Raw genomic sequence first — 16,900 nt, 5'->3', positions numbered from 1 at the left:
CAAGTATTTACTGTCTCGTTGACTAAATTCTCTTTCACCTAATCTGGTGTTGCAGCTAAACAAGTGTCACGTGGTTTTCTGTAGCACACGTGAGAATATTCCGTTTGAATTCAGGCTCGTGGTACAAATCATGTGAGCATGAGAAGCCTTTTTTGTTTCTCGTAAAGCGTGTTCTACTACAAAAGGAAAGACCAAGGTGAAGGTTCAATATGTAATGCGTCACTTTTATCAGCTTTATTTTTTGGGGGTTACTGGGTACATTATTGAGTTAATGTTCATTGAATGTTTTTCTTGTATATGGAATGCTTGTTGGCAATCTGCTGTTAATATATATTTTTCTTTTAAACTGACATGATTGTTAGCAACTGTATGGGATTGTCCAGCATAAGCACTAAATCAGAAAATTTCACTAAAGGAAAATGTGCATTACAACATCGCACAGAAATCTGCAGCCTAAATGAAAAAAACAAGTTTTTTTTTTAATAAAATGTGATTTTGGGGGGTGGGGAAATCAAGTGAAATGTGAACGTTTTAAATCCCAACAGATTGCTGTATGGATAGTGACACATGACAAACTCAAGCCACAAGTCCTAACACACATTAACTTTCAAATCTTAGAGATATTTCTAAAAGTGTACAAAAGGGAAAAAAAACAAGAATGTCATCACATTCGTACAACCTGTGACAAAAACGATGGAATCACCAGTCTTGGAAGCCTTATTTTGTTTTTCGGGATTCTATAATTTAGTCATCAGAGTGGGCACTTTGCACAAATCCACTACTTCCTGAACTCAGCACCACTCCTTCATTTCCTGTCTTTCATGATTGGACAGATTCGTCCAGGTGTGCCTGACCTCAGTAACCACAACGACAATGGCCAGACACACCTTTAATCATCTTGTCCAATCATGAAAGACAGGAAATGAAGGAGTGCATTTGTGCAAAGAGCTCATTGAGCGATTCAATAATTGTTCCCTCTACTTGGTCTAAACAAGTAACATACTGACTACCACATTTTTTAAATTCCTTTGAAATAACTTTAGTTTTGTGTCATGTCTCACAAAATTAACTGAATGAACATCCTCTGAGACGGGTGATTCCATGATTCTTGCCTGCGTAGTGTAAAAGTGTCAGTCTACAAACCACAGCAAAAGCTCTCAAACCGCTCAACACGAGCTGTTCTCTAACAAATGGCTCAAAATATCACTGGTTTTAGAGCAAAAATGTCAAAACAAAAAAAGAGGACAGACTAACCTTTGAACTGTGATACAGAGGAACTTTTGAAAGTAACCACACACCTCATGTGACATGTAACATTTCAGCATTGGGATTACTTGCGCAACCTAAAATGTGTGCATGAGAGATGAGCTACAAGTCTTTGAGCATGCCAATTTGGGCAGCGATCTTGAGTGCAGGTCCAAGTTTGATGTTCATAGCCCCCATAAGATGGTCCTCCTTCAGCAGGAGGAGAGCCTGGCCGTCGATCTCGTGCGAACGAAAGCCCTCCGCGAACTCCAGGCAACCTGCAGACGCAAACGCTCGTCTGTGAGGATACAAGCACGGCTCTGACACACACACACACACACACAGTACAATACACTTTTTTTTGTATAGTTGAAGAAATCACATTTAAAAAAAAGTAATTTCTGGTGCGCACTTACCAACAATATTTGACACACCTGATTGACAAAAAGCCCACAAATGTGAAGAAAGCAAAAGCAATTGGATGCAAAAAGTGACGGCGGGCCCCACCTGGCAGAGAGCAGATGAAAACATAAACGTCGTCCACGTTCCACTGACCGGGGTCCCTCGGGACGTCGGTGCCTTGCGCCCCGGGCCCCCATTGGTCTTGTTTGTAGCTGGACAAGTCTGAGCATTGGCTGGATTCTCCCTGTGCAGGGTGAGTCACGGGACCAGCGGATTTCCGCACGCAGGACGATGTCTGAAAGCAGAAAAGCTGCTTTCAAAAAAAACACCGTTCATCTCCATCAGATAAAAACTGACGTATGAAGACATTGAACATGAACTCATTCACTGCCATTGACGGCTATAGACGTCAAAAATTCATTTGAACTATTTCTATTAGTTTAACATTTTTTCTACTTTTGTTAACAAGAGTATGAAAACCTTTTTTTTATTGTACATTTAGAACAGATACAAAATGTGTGATTAATTGGGAGTTAACTAGTGATGTCATGCGATTAATTACGATTATTTTTAATAATCGAAGTCGCGTCAGGCGATTAAATGTTTTAATTGTAATTAATCGCATAACTTCCAATAGTTAACTCACGATTAATCACACATTTTATATCTATATTTCAAAAAAAAATTCTAGGTTTTCGTACTCTTGTTCACAAAAGTGGAAAAAATGTTAAACTAAGAAATACTTCAAATTAATTTTTGACGTCTATAGCCGTCAATGGCAGTGAATGAGTTGATAACAGCTGAATCTGACTCACCTTGTCTTTAAACTCCAAACTGGAGTTTTTGTGGTCTTCATTGAGTGCTCTTTGTTTCTTCATGTCCTCTGGGGTGGATTTGCGGTGTGGGAAGAGACCGACTCTTTTTATGCATCCTACATTGTATCTAGGAATAAAAAAACATTCGGGTGAAGTTTTGACCACTAAATCAATCATGATTGTTCTGTTTTATTGTTAATGCAATAATGTCTACTTGCACTAAAACAATTATTGTTAGTGGTTTGCCCACATTTCCTTATTTACATTTATTTCCTTATCCCATTACTATTAACTCGTTCACTGCCATTGACAGCAATAGACGTCAAAAATTCATTTGAACTATTTATATTAGTTTAACATTTTTCCCCACTTTTGTTAACAAGAGTATGAAAACCTAAAAAAAAATATATTGTACATTTAGAACAGATATAAAATTTGTGATTAATCATGAGTTAACTAGTAAAGTCATGCGATTAATTACGTTTAAAAATTGTAATCGCCTGACGCCCCAAATTTTTTTGAAAATGTTTTTTTTAATTCATGCCCTGTCATTGACGGCTATAAACATCAAAAATGTATTTAAACTATTTCTATTAGTTTAACATTTTTTCCCCACTTTTGTTAACACGTGTATGAAAACTTATACTTTTTTTATTGTACATTTAGACCAGATATAAATGTTTTGATTAATTGTGCATTAACTAGTGAAGTCATGCGATTAATTACAATTTAAAAAAATTATCGCCTGCTGCCCCAAATGTTTTATCTTTTTTTAAATTAATTTATGGCAGTGAATGAGTTCATATTTGTCATTCGTCGCTCGAGGCATGCACCGATAAAGGTTTATTTGGTGGGGTCAACGGCCGAAAAATCTGCTCAAAACTTTAGTGGGAGTATGAAGGCAGACAAAGTGGGTCAATCATTTGTCAGCCCACTTACTACTACTTACCTTTTAGCACATAGTGTCGAACAGAACCTCTTGGACCTTCTGAAGAGGTACGCAAAGTCCACCTTGCCACAAAGCTCGCAGGTAAGCATGGGCTCTTGTCGAGCCTTCAAATCTGATGGAACGGGGAGAGATGACAAGTCAGACATCTACGGTATGGTACGGTCCTCGACCGTCACCCAAAGTATTTATAATAGAATAACAAAAAACATTCGATGAAAAGCTACGATGCAGAGACTCTAGAGTATAACGTAATGCTTTTTATGCTATTTTTAATGCAATTTAAAACTAATTTAATCCCCACGCCGTACTGTGCTAATTAACATAAAAGTGGACAAATAAGGTTACCAAACACAAAATTTATTTTCAACCATTCATACAGTAATTTATAGTAAGTAATTCATAAAGTTATTTGAAGCTAAAAAGATATATTAAACAGTTTAAAGCAGTGCAAATCATTGAGTCATATATTTGCGTTGAGGTCATTTTCTGCCACTAGGTGGGATTAGTGTTCCATGTTGTACGTTGGTGACAGAAACAGGATGGTTTTCTTTTTTAAATTCAGGGCAATTGGTATTTGGAACATTACAATGAGTCAGCAGTCCCACAAATGTAGTTTAAAAAAACAACAACAACAATTGTTATTTATTATTGCTAAATTGCATTTCACCTGTATGACTCCTTTGTATGTAAAATAAATCATAAACAACAATGTTTTTTTACATCAATTAATTATATTAGATTTTTTTAACGCCTGAGGACTTCGCAGTTAATGCTTTATAATGTTTCAATTTGAGCAAAATCAATTTAATGACTTTTAATGTCTTTTAATGACCCCCCCTGAAACCCTTTTTTTAATTCAACTGGATTTTAAAGTATTCTCTCGTCTCTTCTTTTTTTTATTTACTTGCCTGTATTTGTCAAAAAAAAACAAAAACAAAGGAAAAAGTTATGAACTAATTTAGGGGAAATAAATGCCAGCAAAATTTGGGCCTGAGGCTTGCGAAAATGACAGCGTTCCAAGGCGAGCGGAAACAATGAAACCATTGAGCCATTTGGCTGGGAAACGCAATGTTACCCTTTGGTGGAAGCCCGTTCATTCTTGAGTCTGACGTGTGTCTCCTGAGGCAATCAACCGAAAAGGAAGGACGTTCCACCTACAGACACAAAAATTGGAATTGGCATTTGTCTTGATAATTAGTCATACTAACACACAATAGGACTGACTGTACACACATAATGCGTGTATGATGCTCCGATGTTAGTAATAGGAAAAAAAAGCAAAGACTGAAATAATTTCATAAATATTGAAATTCAATAAACAATGACACAATGATCAAAATATTTATGTAATATTATCACTCCGAGCCCTCCATTCTTACCCTTTCTGTTTCAGCATTAATAAATCATACATTCTTTTTGCGTGTGCGAGCGTGGCTCGATCTGAGCACTCACAGGAAAAGGCTCAGCACCCTCCTGGATAACAAAGCCCTCTATTAAATGGGTCAGGATGTGGGATTGAACTACGGCCTGGGCTGGCTTGCCTTCTCCTCTGTGTCGACTACTGTTTGTATTGCCATTCCCTGCGGTCATGACTGGAGCACAGGATGCCCGTCACCTGACAACATAAACAGCATCACATGCACTGTTAGTCAAACTTCAAAAAAAGAAAAAACGTTTTTAATAAGGAATCAACCCCCCCCCCCGCTCCTAGTGTGTGTGTGTGTGTGCGTGTGTTTTTTATTTATTTCATTGCTTTTTGTTTATGGCCTAAAAGTTTCTCATCTGTAGATTGACTATAATTCTATTTCATAAAATGGATAGATGGATGTTTTATATATATATATATATATATATATATATATATATATATATATATATATATATATATATATATATATAAATTTTTTTATTTTTTTTTTTACATACAAATACGTAATTATGGCCATTAGCGTAGGTTAATGCTGGACATTGCGTCGTCAGGTGACACAGAACTGAAGAACGCTGTTACCGCCGTAGTTACAGTTTTTTGTTGTTCATTTTAAAAAATATTTATGTTTTATATATTCATATTTAACTATTTTCATGCATTTTTCATGACTTTACGACTACGTGTCGTTAGCTAAGGTTAGTGACTAGACTACAATTCGTTCCGATTTACGTACACATCGGGATTAAGTTGCCGTACATGGAAATGGGAATCCGTCGTAAACTGAGGACCCCTCATTTGTTTCAGTCGTTTATTCTGAGTGCAACTTGCCGTGAGTTCTGCCATCATTAAAGCACCATAGACCTAGAATCTTGTGAATATAATGATCGCATGAATAGACAAGATAAGCAAGCATAATTATGTGTTGACGAGGTTTTTCTAGTTGCACGTGCGAACTCCACAACATTAAACGCTACATTTCCACGGCCGTGCCCCCCGTGGATAGAACGCAAGAAAGAACTAAGGAGTTGAATGAACTATTTCCGTCCGAACCCACCTTTGGACCACTTGGGGAAAGAGGCGCCCTCCGGGTTAAACAATGGGGAGTTCTAGGGAAGAGGACCCCTTTGTTCTGCGGGCGACGTTTCATTCACTCACCCGTTCCTCCTCAGCCAACACTCATCCGAACCCAGTCGAGAGAACTGCGGCCCTAACTAGTTCATCATTTCTTAACATACATGGCTTCAACTTAGAAAAAAAAGTGCAACACAACTCTTCAACCGGACACGAGCCGCTGCCGCACAACAACACTTGCATTGGTGTATACACGCGCGTGCCTAATTCTGAACAACAACAATCCGCCAAGCATCACTTCCGGTTTAAGCCTCCAAAATAAAAAGCCAGACGAAGTTGAACCGTCAGCATAATTTGAAATGGCCAAAACGCACAAGAAAATTAGGCGGCACTGCAGTGCTAACAAGTAATGACATTAATAAGTACATACACAACATATACAGTAATATTAGGGACAACAGTCCATCCATAGCCGGTTATTCCAATCCAAGGCCCAGGGATCAGATATGGCTTGCCAAATTCATCACATATTTGTCTGTTGTCCAATAAACAAAAAAGCTCCATGCTTCTTGCTAAGAATGAGCTTTCAGAAAATTTAACAATAGTTTAGTTAGTATACTTCAGAATTTGGTTGTCACGCTTCCATGATTTCTGATTTCAAATTGTTCTTTAAAAAATGTATGTACTGTAACAACAATAAAATGGTGTTCCTATTGCATGATGGCTGGTTGCATATGTACAGTATATTATTCTCATATTCACAACAGCCCTCTGGGGAAAATCTTCATCTTTAGATGTTATGCTTTTAGTAATGCATATTGGTCAAGTTGACATTTCTGAGCACATAGTGGACCTTCCTTTACAGGATTTTATTAGCAAGCTGAATGTCTACTGTTTAGCAAATATATTTAGAATTTATGAAAGGTTTTTAATTCAATTAATTGACATTTCATTATGGACATGCAAAGCTTGACAACACCCACCTATACACAAATGATTAAATTTTTGAAACATAAGTGAAAATACCTATTCTGCAACTACTATTTCACCTTCCAATGAAAAAAAAAAGAAAATTCTGTTCATAATGCCAAGCCAATGAAAACATTAGAGGGTTTCTTAAGGGTATCTTCCATAATGACAGGTTAGGGAGCAATTTCAGGCACTCATAAGAAATATTCAGTCTGATTATGAAAATTGAGAATACAGTACTTGATCAAACTCATTCGCTTTATCAAATAATTTGTTGTAGACCATCAAATAAAATAAAGAAAAATAAAATAAGATAAAAACCATTTGGCATCATTACAGACACTGCAGAGTAATTATCTTGAAAATAGATGATCTTAATCTAAAAAATATTCACCTTTTTTTAATCCTGAATCCGTATAGATAACTTTAGTCCCAAAAATATCAAACTTTTTATCTCAAATGCGCATTTTTACAATTTATAGTTCAACAAATGAGTAGAAGTGGTATAATGTATGTATGTATGTATGGAGAAGATTAGACATGAAACAATAATAAGGTAATAGCTTTTATTTTATTTTATTTTGGAGCACAAAACGGAAGTTAGTAATGGCCTTTTTGTGCCTTAGTGCTCAAGTACATCACTTTACCGTTTGACATGACGGTCCTGTGAGCAATCGTGCAAGAGTGTAAACTTCGCAGCACAAGTCTCATGTCAACGCTGGAATTGATGAAAAAGGAGTGTTTTGCTTCTGGGACACTGTCCTCTGCTTCTCTAAAAAGGCGATTTATCAAAAGGGGAAGAGTCGCTCCAAGGGCCAACCCCAAAGATGTGAACGCAGACTGTCATCTGTGCAGGTGAGCGCGTTTCTTTCTTTCTTTCCTTCTCTCTTTCTTTCTTTCTTTCTTTCTTTCTTTCTTTCTTTCTTTCTTTCTTTCTTTCTTTCTTTCTGTCTTTCTTTCTTTCTTTCTTTCTTTCTTTCTATCTTTCTTTCTTTCTTTCTTTCTTTATTTTACGAGCGTTAGCTTCTTCCCCCCTCCCCCGAATTAAATGCGGAAAAATGTACAGCTCACTTTAAGGAAACGTGGGGAAATTGTTCACATTTATATCAAATGAACCAAATGAAACCATATCTTGTTTTTTTGTTTTTTTTGTTATCAAATGAAATCGTATTTAGTTGGAAAATATGTTATGGTTCGATGAATCCAAAATTGAACTTTTTGGCTATAATTCCAAAGGGGATGTTAAGCACATCACCAAAAGAACGCCTTGACAGTGAAACATGGTGTAGCTCTTTCTTTCGTTTAGGGCTGTTTTTCTTCTTCTGTAAAAAGAACTAGCACCTTAGAAAAGGTCAGGGAATTGTGAACAGTTCCAATTAGCAGTCATGTTAGCACAAAATCTTCAAGCTTCTGCTAGAAAGCAAAAAAAAAAGAAAAAAAAAAAGAAGAAGCCTAGTAGCACATCTGAACGTTATTTGGGGTTGATCAGAATCACTTACACTAAATGCTGAAGTTGTGTGCTGATTCCTTTTAAACATGAGTTTGCGATGGGTTCATTTTGAACATAACCACATTCCCATTCAACAGTGTGCACACTTGTGCAACCACATTATCTCACTTGTTTAGTTTTACTTTCCCTCTCGAAAAGCGTTCATTTTGTCTATTGTGTGTGAGTTTTGCAGTTTATAGGTCACATGCATGTAATTATTTTTAAACGCTTTATTGTTGTTTCCATTTTTTTAATATCACAAAAACCTGGCATTTAAGCAAGGTTGTGTAGACTTTTCTTCCACTGAATGAGCTGTTAGCTAATGCTCTTCTGTGCATTCAACAAAACTCAATGCAGCTCTGCTTACCTTTTGGCTTTGACATGATGGCAGAGGCATGACACCAGGCTGTGGGTAATGTGTACGCTTCTGCTTGATAGTGCATGATGAAGCTTCAGATGGTGACGTCTACCCATCGTTTGAAAGAGGCTCTTCATCATTGCTCAGCCTGGTTGTAACGACACGGTGTTATGTAAATTAGCCACACTGTTCCGTAACAGAAATTGGCAGATAACTAAAGCTTTACTCACTTGTGTATTTTCAGACACTCCAATGACCCAAATATTGATACGCAAACATTCCAAAGTCAGCTTTGTATGTGCTCTACAGTCACAAGAATATTGTACGTGATTGACAGGATGCCATTTTGTGATTTGTTGTCCTTCATTGCAGGTGTTTCCTATTTTCCAACTCCGGCAGCGGCCGCATTGTTCGACGGATTCTGACTGCTTGCCTGCTCTCTTTCCTGGCCCTGCTTGGTTCTGTATCCACTGACCTCAGCTCCAATTTTGAGTTGCTGCACTCTACGGAAGCTGCTTACCAAGCGCTGGCTTCATGCAGGACGGCGGCCATCTTGCACCTGGTGAGCAAGCTCCAGTCCATGCGCCATCTGTTAAGCAAAGACACGGGAAATGAGACGTTCAATGGCAGTGTTTCCGCGGTTGCGTTGCCCGTGTTGGATCTGCATGGTGACGTAGGCCGTGGCTTCCATTGCCACGTCGAGGTGGCTGCATTTTGCCGGGAGATTGAAAGCAGTGCTCGTGGATTAGCGAACGCTTCGTTGTTTACAAATAGAACAAACGAAAACGACGCATCTGCACTGAACGCGTTCATCGGAGGACTTCTCGATATGTGGGTCACAGAAGACGACACTCTAAGGAAAGCGAGACATGACTTCAACTGGAGAGATGTTCTATCCGCAAGACTTCTACTCACGTTCATAGAACTCAACCACCAGTTGCTGGACTTCCCCCACATGGCAGCTTTACCTACCTTCCAAGACAAGTGGACTTTTGCGGTAAAGCACCTGAGCTTGGCTGCACTCATGACAGACCAACTGCATGACTGCTGGTTAGAGAACATAGATGGGAAGTTCAACTCAAGCCAGTACTTCAAAAATACCTTCAACGCAACTTTTTGGGAGGTCAAGGATTCAGGCAGCAAGCTGTCCGGCTCCCAGGCTGGACTTGGAGCGCTGAATGACACTCAGCGGTGCTTGTTTGGCCGGGCGGTGCCGGCACTCCGGATGGCATCTCGCGCAGTGTCTTCGGGCCTCAGTATGAAGATCAGCCTTCTGGCGATCGCCTGCCTCATCTACCCGGTGGTCATGTTCTCCTTCAAGCAAATGATGGAGTGGATTCAAAACTATGCACGCAGTTTAACCGAGAAGACGGAGGACCTGAGACGTCAAAGGAAGCTGGCTGAAGATCTGCTGCATCAAATGCTGCCCAAATCTGTCGCCAAGCAACTCCGCCGGCATAAACACGTCGAGGCGGAGAGCTATGAGAAGGTTGGTGTCGTGGTTGTGCTTTAAAGTTCCTTTGACGCCACAACATTTTTTTAATGACTGCCCCGTACTTGGAAAGCCTGTAGTACTGGGGGAATTCCAGTCGCAACGCAGCAGACACGTCCACGTCAAAATTCTGCAGTCATTAATTTAATAATAATGCATATATTGGTGGAGACTAGGGGCAAGTTGTAGATTTTACAATTGCAGACTTTCACAAGTTACTTCATGTTAAAGATGAGATAGCTCTTAATATGAAGAAAAAAAATGTGCTGAGCTGTCACCAATATCTTACAAATGCAATTATGCCATCTAGTGGCAGAAAAAATGACCTCAACACAAATCAATATCACACTCAGTACAGGACATCTTTTTAAATTTTAACTCAGTTTTATGAATTGTTATTAAATTACTGTATCAATGCAGTCATATTTCTGTTAGTGAGTTAACCATTGAAGTCATGCTATTAATTATGATTAAAGCAATTTTAAACACCTGACACCCCTAGTTTATATATATATATTACCGTTACTTTGAAATAATATTGTATTCTAAAATGTCATGAAGCAAATAGTTTATGATATTTTTTTCTCAAAGTTTTGGGGTGGCCCCACCCTTTATCCCATTAGAATAGAGCTGCCCCTGCATGAACCCCTTCAGACCCTTATTTATTTATTTTACTGATTTTGACTCTTTTATAAGAACAACATGGGAAATTTTTTTGGGGTGTTATCGCATGTTTTTATTTGTTATAGTGGACGCCAGGTTGTCATGTGTTGTAAACTTACCAAGCTTATATGTAACATCTTTAACATGAATGTCATGCAAATCAACTTGCGATTGTAATTGGTCAGCTAGGATCCAATCATGAACCAGAAGTGTTGACATCATCCAAATGATGTGTTTTTATTGGTTTAGACATGCAAATATGTCATGTCCACTGCAATCATCTATGGGTCCGAAGGGGTTTTAATCAGCAGCCGAATCCCCTCTTTACATTCCGAATCAAAACTAGAGCAATATGTAGTAATCTGAGCTGTTTTGAAAGCGCTATATGAATAAAGTTGACTTAACCTTAATTAATCGTGATAGGTTCACAACTTGGCCATTGTCACAGAGCAGAGGCACAAGAAATCAATTTTGCTTCTAAAACTGAATTCTGAAGTTATCATGTTACATGTAATTCAACTGTATCTTTTCATATCTAGAAAAACGCCTCAGAATATACAATTAATTCATTTGTATTTATTTCCATCAACTGTACAACTTGTGGGCCGCTGAAAAATGGACAGTGGGCCGCAAATGGCCCCGGGCCCTAGTTTGGACACCTCTGCCTCTTAGACAATAAGAAGATGACTTGTGTGCTGAAAATTGTTTGCTAAATCTCTTGAAGCAAAAGAGGAAATGGAAATGGCAAGAAAAGGAAAAAAATATATACATAATGATCACAAATGTGGAAGACGCAGCTGGGCTAAATGCAAAGGTGGCGAAGAACTTGATTGGGTCACAGTCGAGGGGACAGACAAAGGGAAGTGAAAACGAATTCTAATCTGATGTAATTCTCGGATATTGAGGGCCTCATTGTAGACACAAACTCAATTAAAAACATGAGCCACAGACCAAAAAGAAAGGTACGAGATCATAGCCGCAATTGCTGATTTTCTCATGCAAGTTTTTTTTTTTAACCCTTCGCAGGTATTGAAAGCTTGATTTTATATTCCCCAAGTCTTTAGAGGCAAGTCATTTAGAGTCAAGTTACTTCAAACAGAGTTTTGATTTAGAACCTTACATATCAGTCAGAAAAGGGAAGACAGTAAGACATGCGTGTTGTCGCACTCCATAGATTCTCTGATTCTTTGAAACCACTTTGCGAGCTTATAAAATCGAGGCTGTTGTAAGGAGGCTACCACGGCATCATCTGCAGACATGCTGGATGAATGTGTCTCTGCTCCCTTTGTAGCTATTGTTGACATAATTACCTATAATTGCTCTGTTCCATATTCATCAGAAGATAAAACAAGTTTGATAGGTGGAAATTGCATTTAGCTTATTGAAGAGGTTTCAACAGCTGTATACTAAAAACACTTTGTGTGGGGGTGAAAAGGGGGGGGGCTTGCAATGGTGTGAAATATACTTAAAGCTCAATTTGAACTCTTTCTCGAAAAATTTAGTTGAAAAAGTAATAACTGTATTTGGGAAATGTGCTACATCAATAGTTTGTGTGTGGGGGATAAAAAAAGAAGAAGAAAACTTTAAAAAAAAAAAAAAAAAACTTTTGAAAAAAAACAACTTCATTGTGTGAAGTACATTATATTCTAAACAAACATCGACTCCAACCTACTGTAATGTTAAAAAAATAAAATAAAATTAAATAAATAAATAAACAATATATATAAAACCTCCCCAAAAAAAACTTGAAAGTGACTATTCATTTATTCTATTCTAGGTGACCATTTTTTTCTCGGACATTGTTGGTTTCACCTCCATCTCAGCCTCCTGTACTCCTTTACAAGTCGTGGAGATGCTCAACAACCTCTACGTTTGCTTTGACACGCGAATCGACTCCTATGATGTATACAAGGTAATAAGAATGACAAAACACACAAAGTTCAGATGCAAAATGCAAGGAAATAACCGGCTTCTCTTGTATTTGATCATAATGATCTTTTACCAAATGTGTGTTTCAATATTGCTGTTGTAACAGTTGACTCGCTTGACTTTGTGCAGGCCACGTGGGTTCAATTCCCACTTACTAACATTGTGAATGTAAGCGTCATGATGCCTCCCACATCATTATGAGGTTCATCTCGTCAAGTCCGGGACTTCCAGTATTGTGTTGCGCGTCTTTCCACCCAGGTTGAGACAATTGGGGACGCGTACATGGTGGTGAGCGGACTCCCCGAGCGAAACGGCGACAGACATGCTGATGAGATCGCCAAGATGGCTCTGGATCTGGTTGCAGCCGTCCGACAGGTGTCCATACCTCACATGCCCAACCAAAGGCTGCAGCTCCGAGCTGGAATTCACACAGGTTGAGACGTTTTGTTGGCATGGCGTCCTTTTGTTGTCGTTGTTTCCCCATCAATGCCTTATTGGTATCATTTTGTGTCCTTATCAGGTCCATGTGTGGCCGGAATAGTTGGCTACAAGATGCCGAGATACTGTCTGTTTGGCGATACGGTGAATACAGCATCGAGAATGGAGTCCACCAGTCTGCGTATGTTGACTAATTAGCATGTAGTCATTGTTGTCAAATGTAAATGTTGATGCCACTGTTGTGAATACAGTAGCCTACATACCATCGACTGTACCAGGGGTGTACAATTTGTTTTCATTTGAGGGCCACTTTGTCTTAAATTAATAAAACACAATGAAATAAATCAAGCACACAAATATATATATTTTTATATTTTCTAGTTATTTTGAGAAACTGCTACATAACAGATTTCTAAGGCAAATAGTTGAGGATTTTCAAGATTTCGGGGTGGCCTCAGCTCGGTATCCCACTAGACTAGAACCACCCCGGCACTGAACAACAAACAAATCTCATCTTCACATTCAGAACCAAAACAAGAGGAAACTGTACTAAGCTGACCATTTTAAAAACAGTTATTTTAAGGATCATTACACAGAGCAGAAAGTGGAATAAACAATGCTCGCTTCTAAAATTGGCTTCTCTGTACTCACTAGAGTGTTTTGAAGAGAAATTACTGTCTGTTATTACTTTTGTTAAATAAATCGTTTATTTGTATTTTTACAGATCTATAAATGCTGTACAATGTATCAACCGATTTGTTAGTACACCCTTGCTTCTCACTCTGCCCACCCGTTTTTAATTTTATGTTATTATTTTTTACGTAAATAAAATACAAGCCTTGCAAGCTATGTGATTAGTATATACCACAGGCTGCTGACAAATGAATGGCAGACCACAATTGGCCCCCAGGCCCTAGTTTGGACACCTCTAATGTAAAGTATCAGTCCAAGTGATGGATGAATGCACTCAGCAAATGGAGTACAGATCTCTAACAAGGTCCAACCCCCCCCCCCCCACACACACACACAATTTGACTGGAAAATGAAATTACAACAATCCAAAGTCCAACGCTTTTCAATGAGTAGATTTCGTTCACCAAATTGACGGCCATCTTGACTTGTGACGTCATCTCGCAATTGTCAGTAAGGTATATTCCTTGTGCACGTGCCCCCCAAAATCTCTGCGCACGCCACTGACTATTACACATATCGAATGCAGGTGCTGATAATGTAATTGATCAAGTTTTATTAACTTTTTTTCACCCTGCATTATCTTTTTTGAATCACCATTACAGTTTCCAGTTGTAGACCTGCTGATATATTCCCATTCACACAAGCAAGAAATAACAGCAATGAAATATTGAGTCGTATTTATTTTTAGTATTGCTGTTGCAAGTTGGTGCGTGTGTTTTAATATATCATATTATGTATTGTGACAGCTCAAAAAATCCATACGAGTTCTGCAACCTACTTGGCCCTCATCAAAGATTATTCCTATGAGCTGCAGCTCCGAGGTGAGATTGAAGTCAAGGTGAGTGCAAGGGTGGCCAGTGCTACTTCTTTACTTTCACCACTTTGATGAATAAGAATGCACAGATTTAACATACAAGCCATCCAAGTCAATTTCCTTATGGTGAAGTTGGCCATAACTTCAATATAGTCCACATGATCATTGCGTTTGATCTCTCGCCTGCCAGGGGAAAGGCAAAATGAACACGTACTGGTTGATTGGTCATAAGAACTACAGTGTCCAGAATGACAGCCTGGTGTGCCACTGGAATCCCAACATGGCGAGAAAAAAGAAGACTATAGGAAGCAGTGATGTCTCTGTGGGAAATGTGAGTGTTGTTTTCATTTTGAAATATTGGTCACTCAACAATAAGGGCTTTCTATCCAATCCTATTTTGATACATTACTTTGGCCTTTTCAAAACAGTTCCAATGATAACACAGTATATTATAATCCAGTGCATTAAATTGCAGTTCCTACATGTAATTCGATGTCCCTTTTGGTTTTCTGTGTGTGTTTGTCTTGCCAGTCATCAGCGACAGTGCAGAGCCTCAGTGATAATGCCACCACGCCAGTGCCCAGTCACACGACACCGCAGCCTCCATCCGAAAAGGCGGGCCCGAGTGTGGCGGCACAGGTGGCGCCTTCAGGCAGCGGCGATGCTGCCCTTGGCTCCGTGATTGGGGGACGGCAGGGTGGGGACGAGTCCTCCCTGCCCAGTCAGTACGGAGGCAGCAATGAAGACAAATGTGATGTTCTGCCTGGTTCCACAAACAACAACAACAATAACCTCAGTCATTACTGGAACTTATATAACAGAATCAGGGATTCATAAAGAGACATCTCTTTATATGTGTATATATATATATATATATTTGGTCTTTTGCCTTTTATTTAACCTTTGTTATTCCTTTAATAATGCTCACTTGTTTTTATCCTATGCCCGCTAGAGGGACCCCAAGAGCTCTTGAAACAGTTACTCAGTCACTACCAATTTATTGTGTCCCATTATAGGTTTGGATCAGCGCCATTTATTTCTCCTTCATTTTCATCATGGCAGTGCAATCTTGATGCACGGCTATCCACAAAGTTAACCTTTTCAACCTAAACAGAATATTTCTGTTGTCCTCAACCATTATAAGATACTCATATATTTTAAATTATCTCATGTGATATTTAGTTGAGCGTCAGCAATTAACACGTTCTTGAATCTCAATTTGTTTCTGTTGTAACTGATTTATTTCCACCACACCCACCAAATATCAAATGAGTTCTGACATGTTGTGTCCTCACAAATGCCTTGGTGGTGGTACATGTCCCTTCAAAGAAAGGTATTGGACCATGAGACCATTTATTTTATTTTTGCTCCAAACTGAAAATATTTACCGTAGGTTTCATCAAAAGGTTTTATCTTCAATCGATGTGATCCAGATGTAAATTCTGTACATAGAAACAAAGACTGGCATTTTCATCTCTTGTGCAAAAATAAATAAATTGGCCTCATGTTCCAGTACTTCTGGATCAGAGTGTATACATTGTGGAATGCTCTTTATTTTTATTTTTAGTTTAGAGCACTTACATTTTTAATCACCTATTCACCATTATATTTTCAGTTGTAGGCGTACCAATACATGATTAAACGGTGTCTGCCCATTTAAATGGCAGAAACTGGATGATGCATTGTTTCGTTTTGTCACCAATGTATGGAATGGATTGCCCCTTTACACGGCAGTAGTTGTTAGCAGTGCCATAAAAAAAAGAGTTAACTCTTTGCCAAAAAATTCCAAAAGTAGTGGCACGTGCATAAGGGGTGCTGATGGGATGGTGGGACATTTAAATTAGTAGGAGAATCCAAATCAGTAGGGAAATTCAATGAGTGTGTATTGTGTAATCTACCACAATGATTTACAAAAAATGCAACCCCTTTGTCAGCATTCTGACACTTATTTGTTGCACAAAACATTCTTCTAGTCTTATTTTCCACATGGTGTTGATGGACTGCGGTCTCTGTTGGGTGTTTGTGAGCTGTTCCGTACATCATTAGTGCCTAACTTTGGTGTCAGGGGTTGACATGATGCAGGCCTTCGTAATCCAACTTGAGTGGAAGCAGTGTGACGCTCTGTGATGTAACCCACAATTACA

At 38.7% G+C, this 16,900-nt stretch overlaps 2 protein-coding genes across 7 annotated transcripts; one reads left to right on the top strand and one right to left on the bottom strand.

Annotated features, from left to right (window-relative positions):
- Positions 1-203: 203 nt before the first annotated feature.
- On the bottom strand, positions 204-6,194 carry LOC147179291 (polyhomeotic-like protein 2). Of its 6 annotated transcripts, none has more exons than XM_086069430.1 (7): positions 5,895-6,194; positions 4,864-5,026; positions 4,487-4,565; positions 3,412-3,523; positions 2,463-2,589; positions 1,662-1,957; positions 204-1,523 (listed from the first exon to the last, which is right to left on the bottom strand). In XM_086069430.1, the coding sequence occupies exons 2-7, from the start codon at positions 4,999-5,001 to the stop codon at positions 1,331-1,333; spliced, it is 945 nt and encodes a 314-aa protein (XP_085925556.1). In that variant the 5' UTR covers positions 5,002-5,026; positions 5,895-6,194; the 3' UTR covers positions 204-1,330. The 6 variants fall into 6 exon arrangements, with proteins under 6 accessions (XP_085925556.1, XP_085925559.1, XP_085925558.1 ...); XM_086069433.1 differs by having other exon boundaries at positions 1,753-1,957; XM_086069432.1 differs by having other exon boundaries at positions 1,662-1,942.
- A 1,395-nt stretch (positions 6,195-7,589) lies between these two features.
- On the top strand, positions 7,590-15,793 carry LOC147179290 (uncharacterized). Its single transcript, XM_086069233.1, has 8 exons — positions 7,590-7,735; positions 9,100-10,216; positions 12,660-12,794; positions 13,070-13,244; positions 13,332-13,430; positions 14,689-14,780; positions 14,947-15,087; positions 15,288-15,793. The coding sequence occupies exons 1-8, from the start codon at positions 7,590-7,592 to the stop codon at positions 15,591-15,593; spliced, it is 2,211 nt and encodes a 736-aa protein (XP_085925359.1). The 3' UTR covers positions 15,594-15,793.
- Positions 15,794-16,900: the final 1,107 nt, after the last annotated feature.

The sequence above is a fragment of the Leptonotus elevatus genome, chromosome 2, assembly GCF_054856555.1.
Source record: "Leptonotus elevatus isolate MCC_2025b chromosome 2, RoL_Lele_1.0, whole genome shotgun sequence".
In the NCBI taxonomy this organism is placed as follows: domain Eukaryota; kingdom Metazoa; phylum Chordata; class Actinopteri; order Syngnathiformes; family Syngnathidae; genus Leptonotus; species Leptonotus elevatus.
This window is presented reverse-complemented; position numbering and strand designations above follow the sequence as displayed.

Coding starts and splice junctions, on each gene's coding strand:
- LOC147179290 (XM_086069233.1), top strand. CDS start 7,590: ATGTCAACGCTGGAATTGATGAAAAAGGAGTGTTTTGCTTCTGGGACA. Junction 7,736..9,099: donor GCAGACTGTCATCTGTGCAG/GTGAGCGCGTTT, acceptor CCTTCATTGCAG/GTGTTTCCTATTTTCCAACT. Junction 15,088..15,287: donor GTGATGTCTCTGTGGGAAAT/GTGAGTGTTGTT, acceptor TTGTCTTGCCAG/TCATCAGCGACAGTGCAGAG.
- LOC147179291 (XM_086069430.1), bottom strand. CDS start 5,001: ATGACCGCAGGGAATGGCAATACAAACAGTAGTCGACACAGAGGAGAA. Junction 4,566..4,863: donor AGGGTGCTGAGCCTTTTCCT/GTGAGTGCTCAG, acceptor TTGTGTCTGTAG/GTGGAACGTCCTTCCTTTTC. Junction 3,524..4,486: donor GAACGGGCTTCCACCAAAGG/GTAACATTGCGT, acceptor CCGTTCCATCAG/ATTTGAAGGCTCGACAAGAG.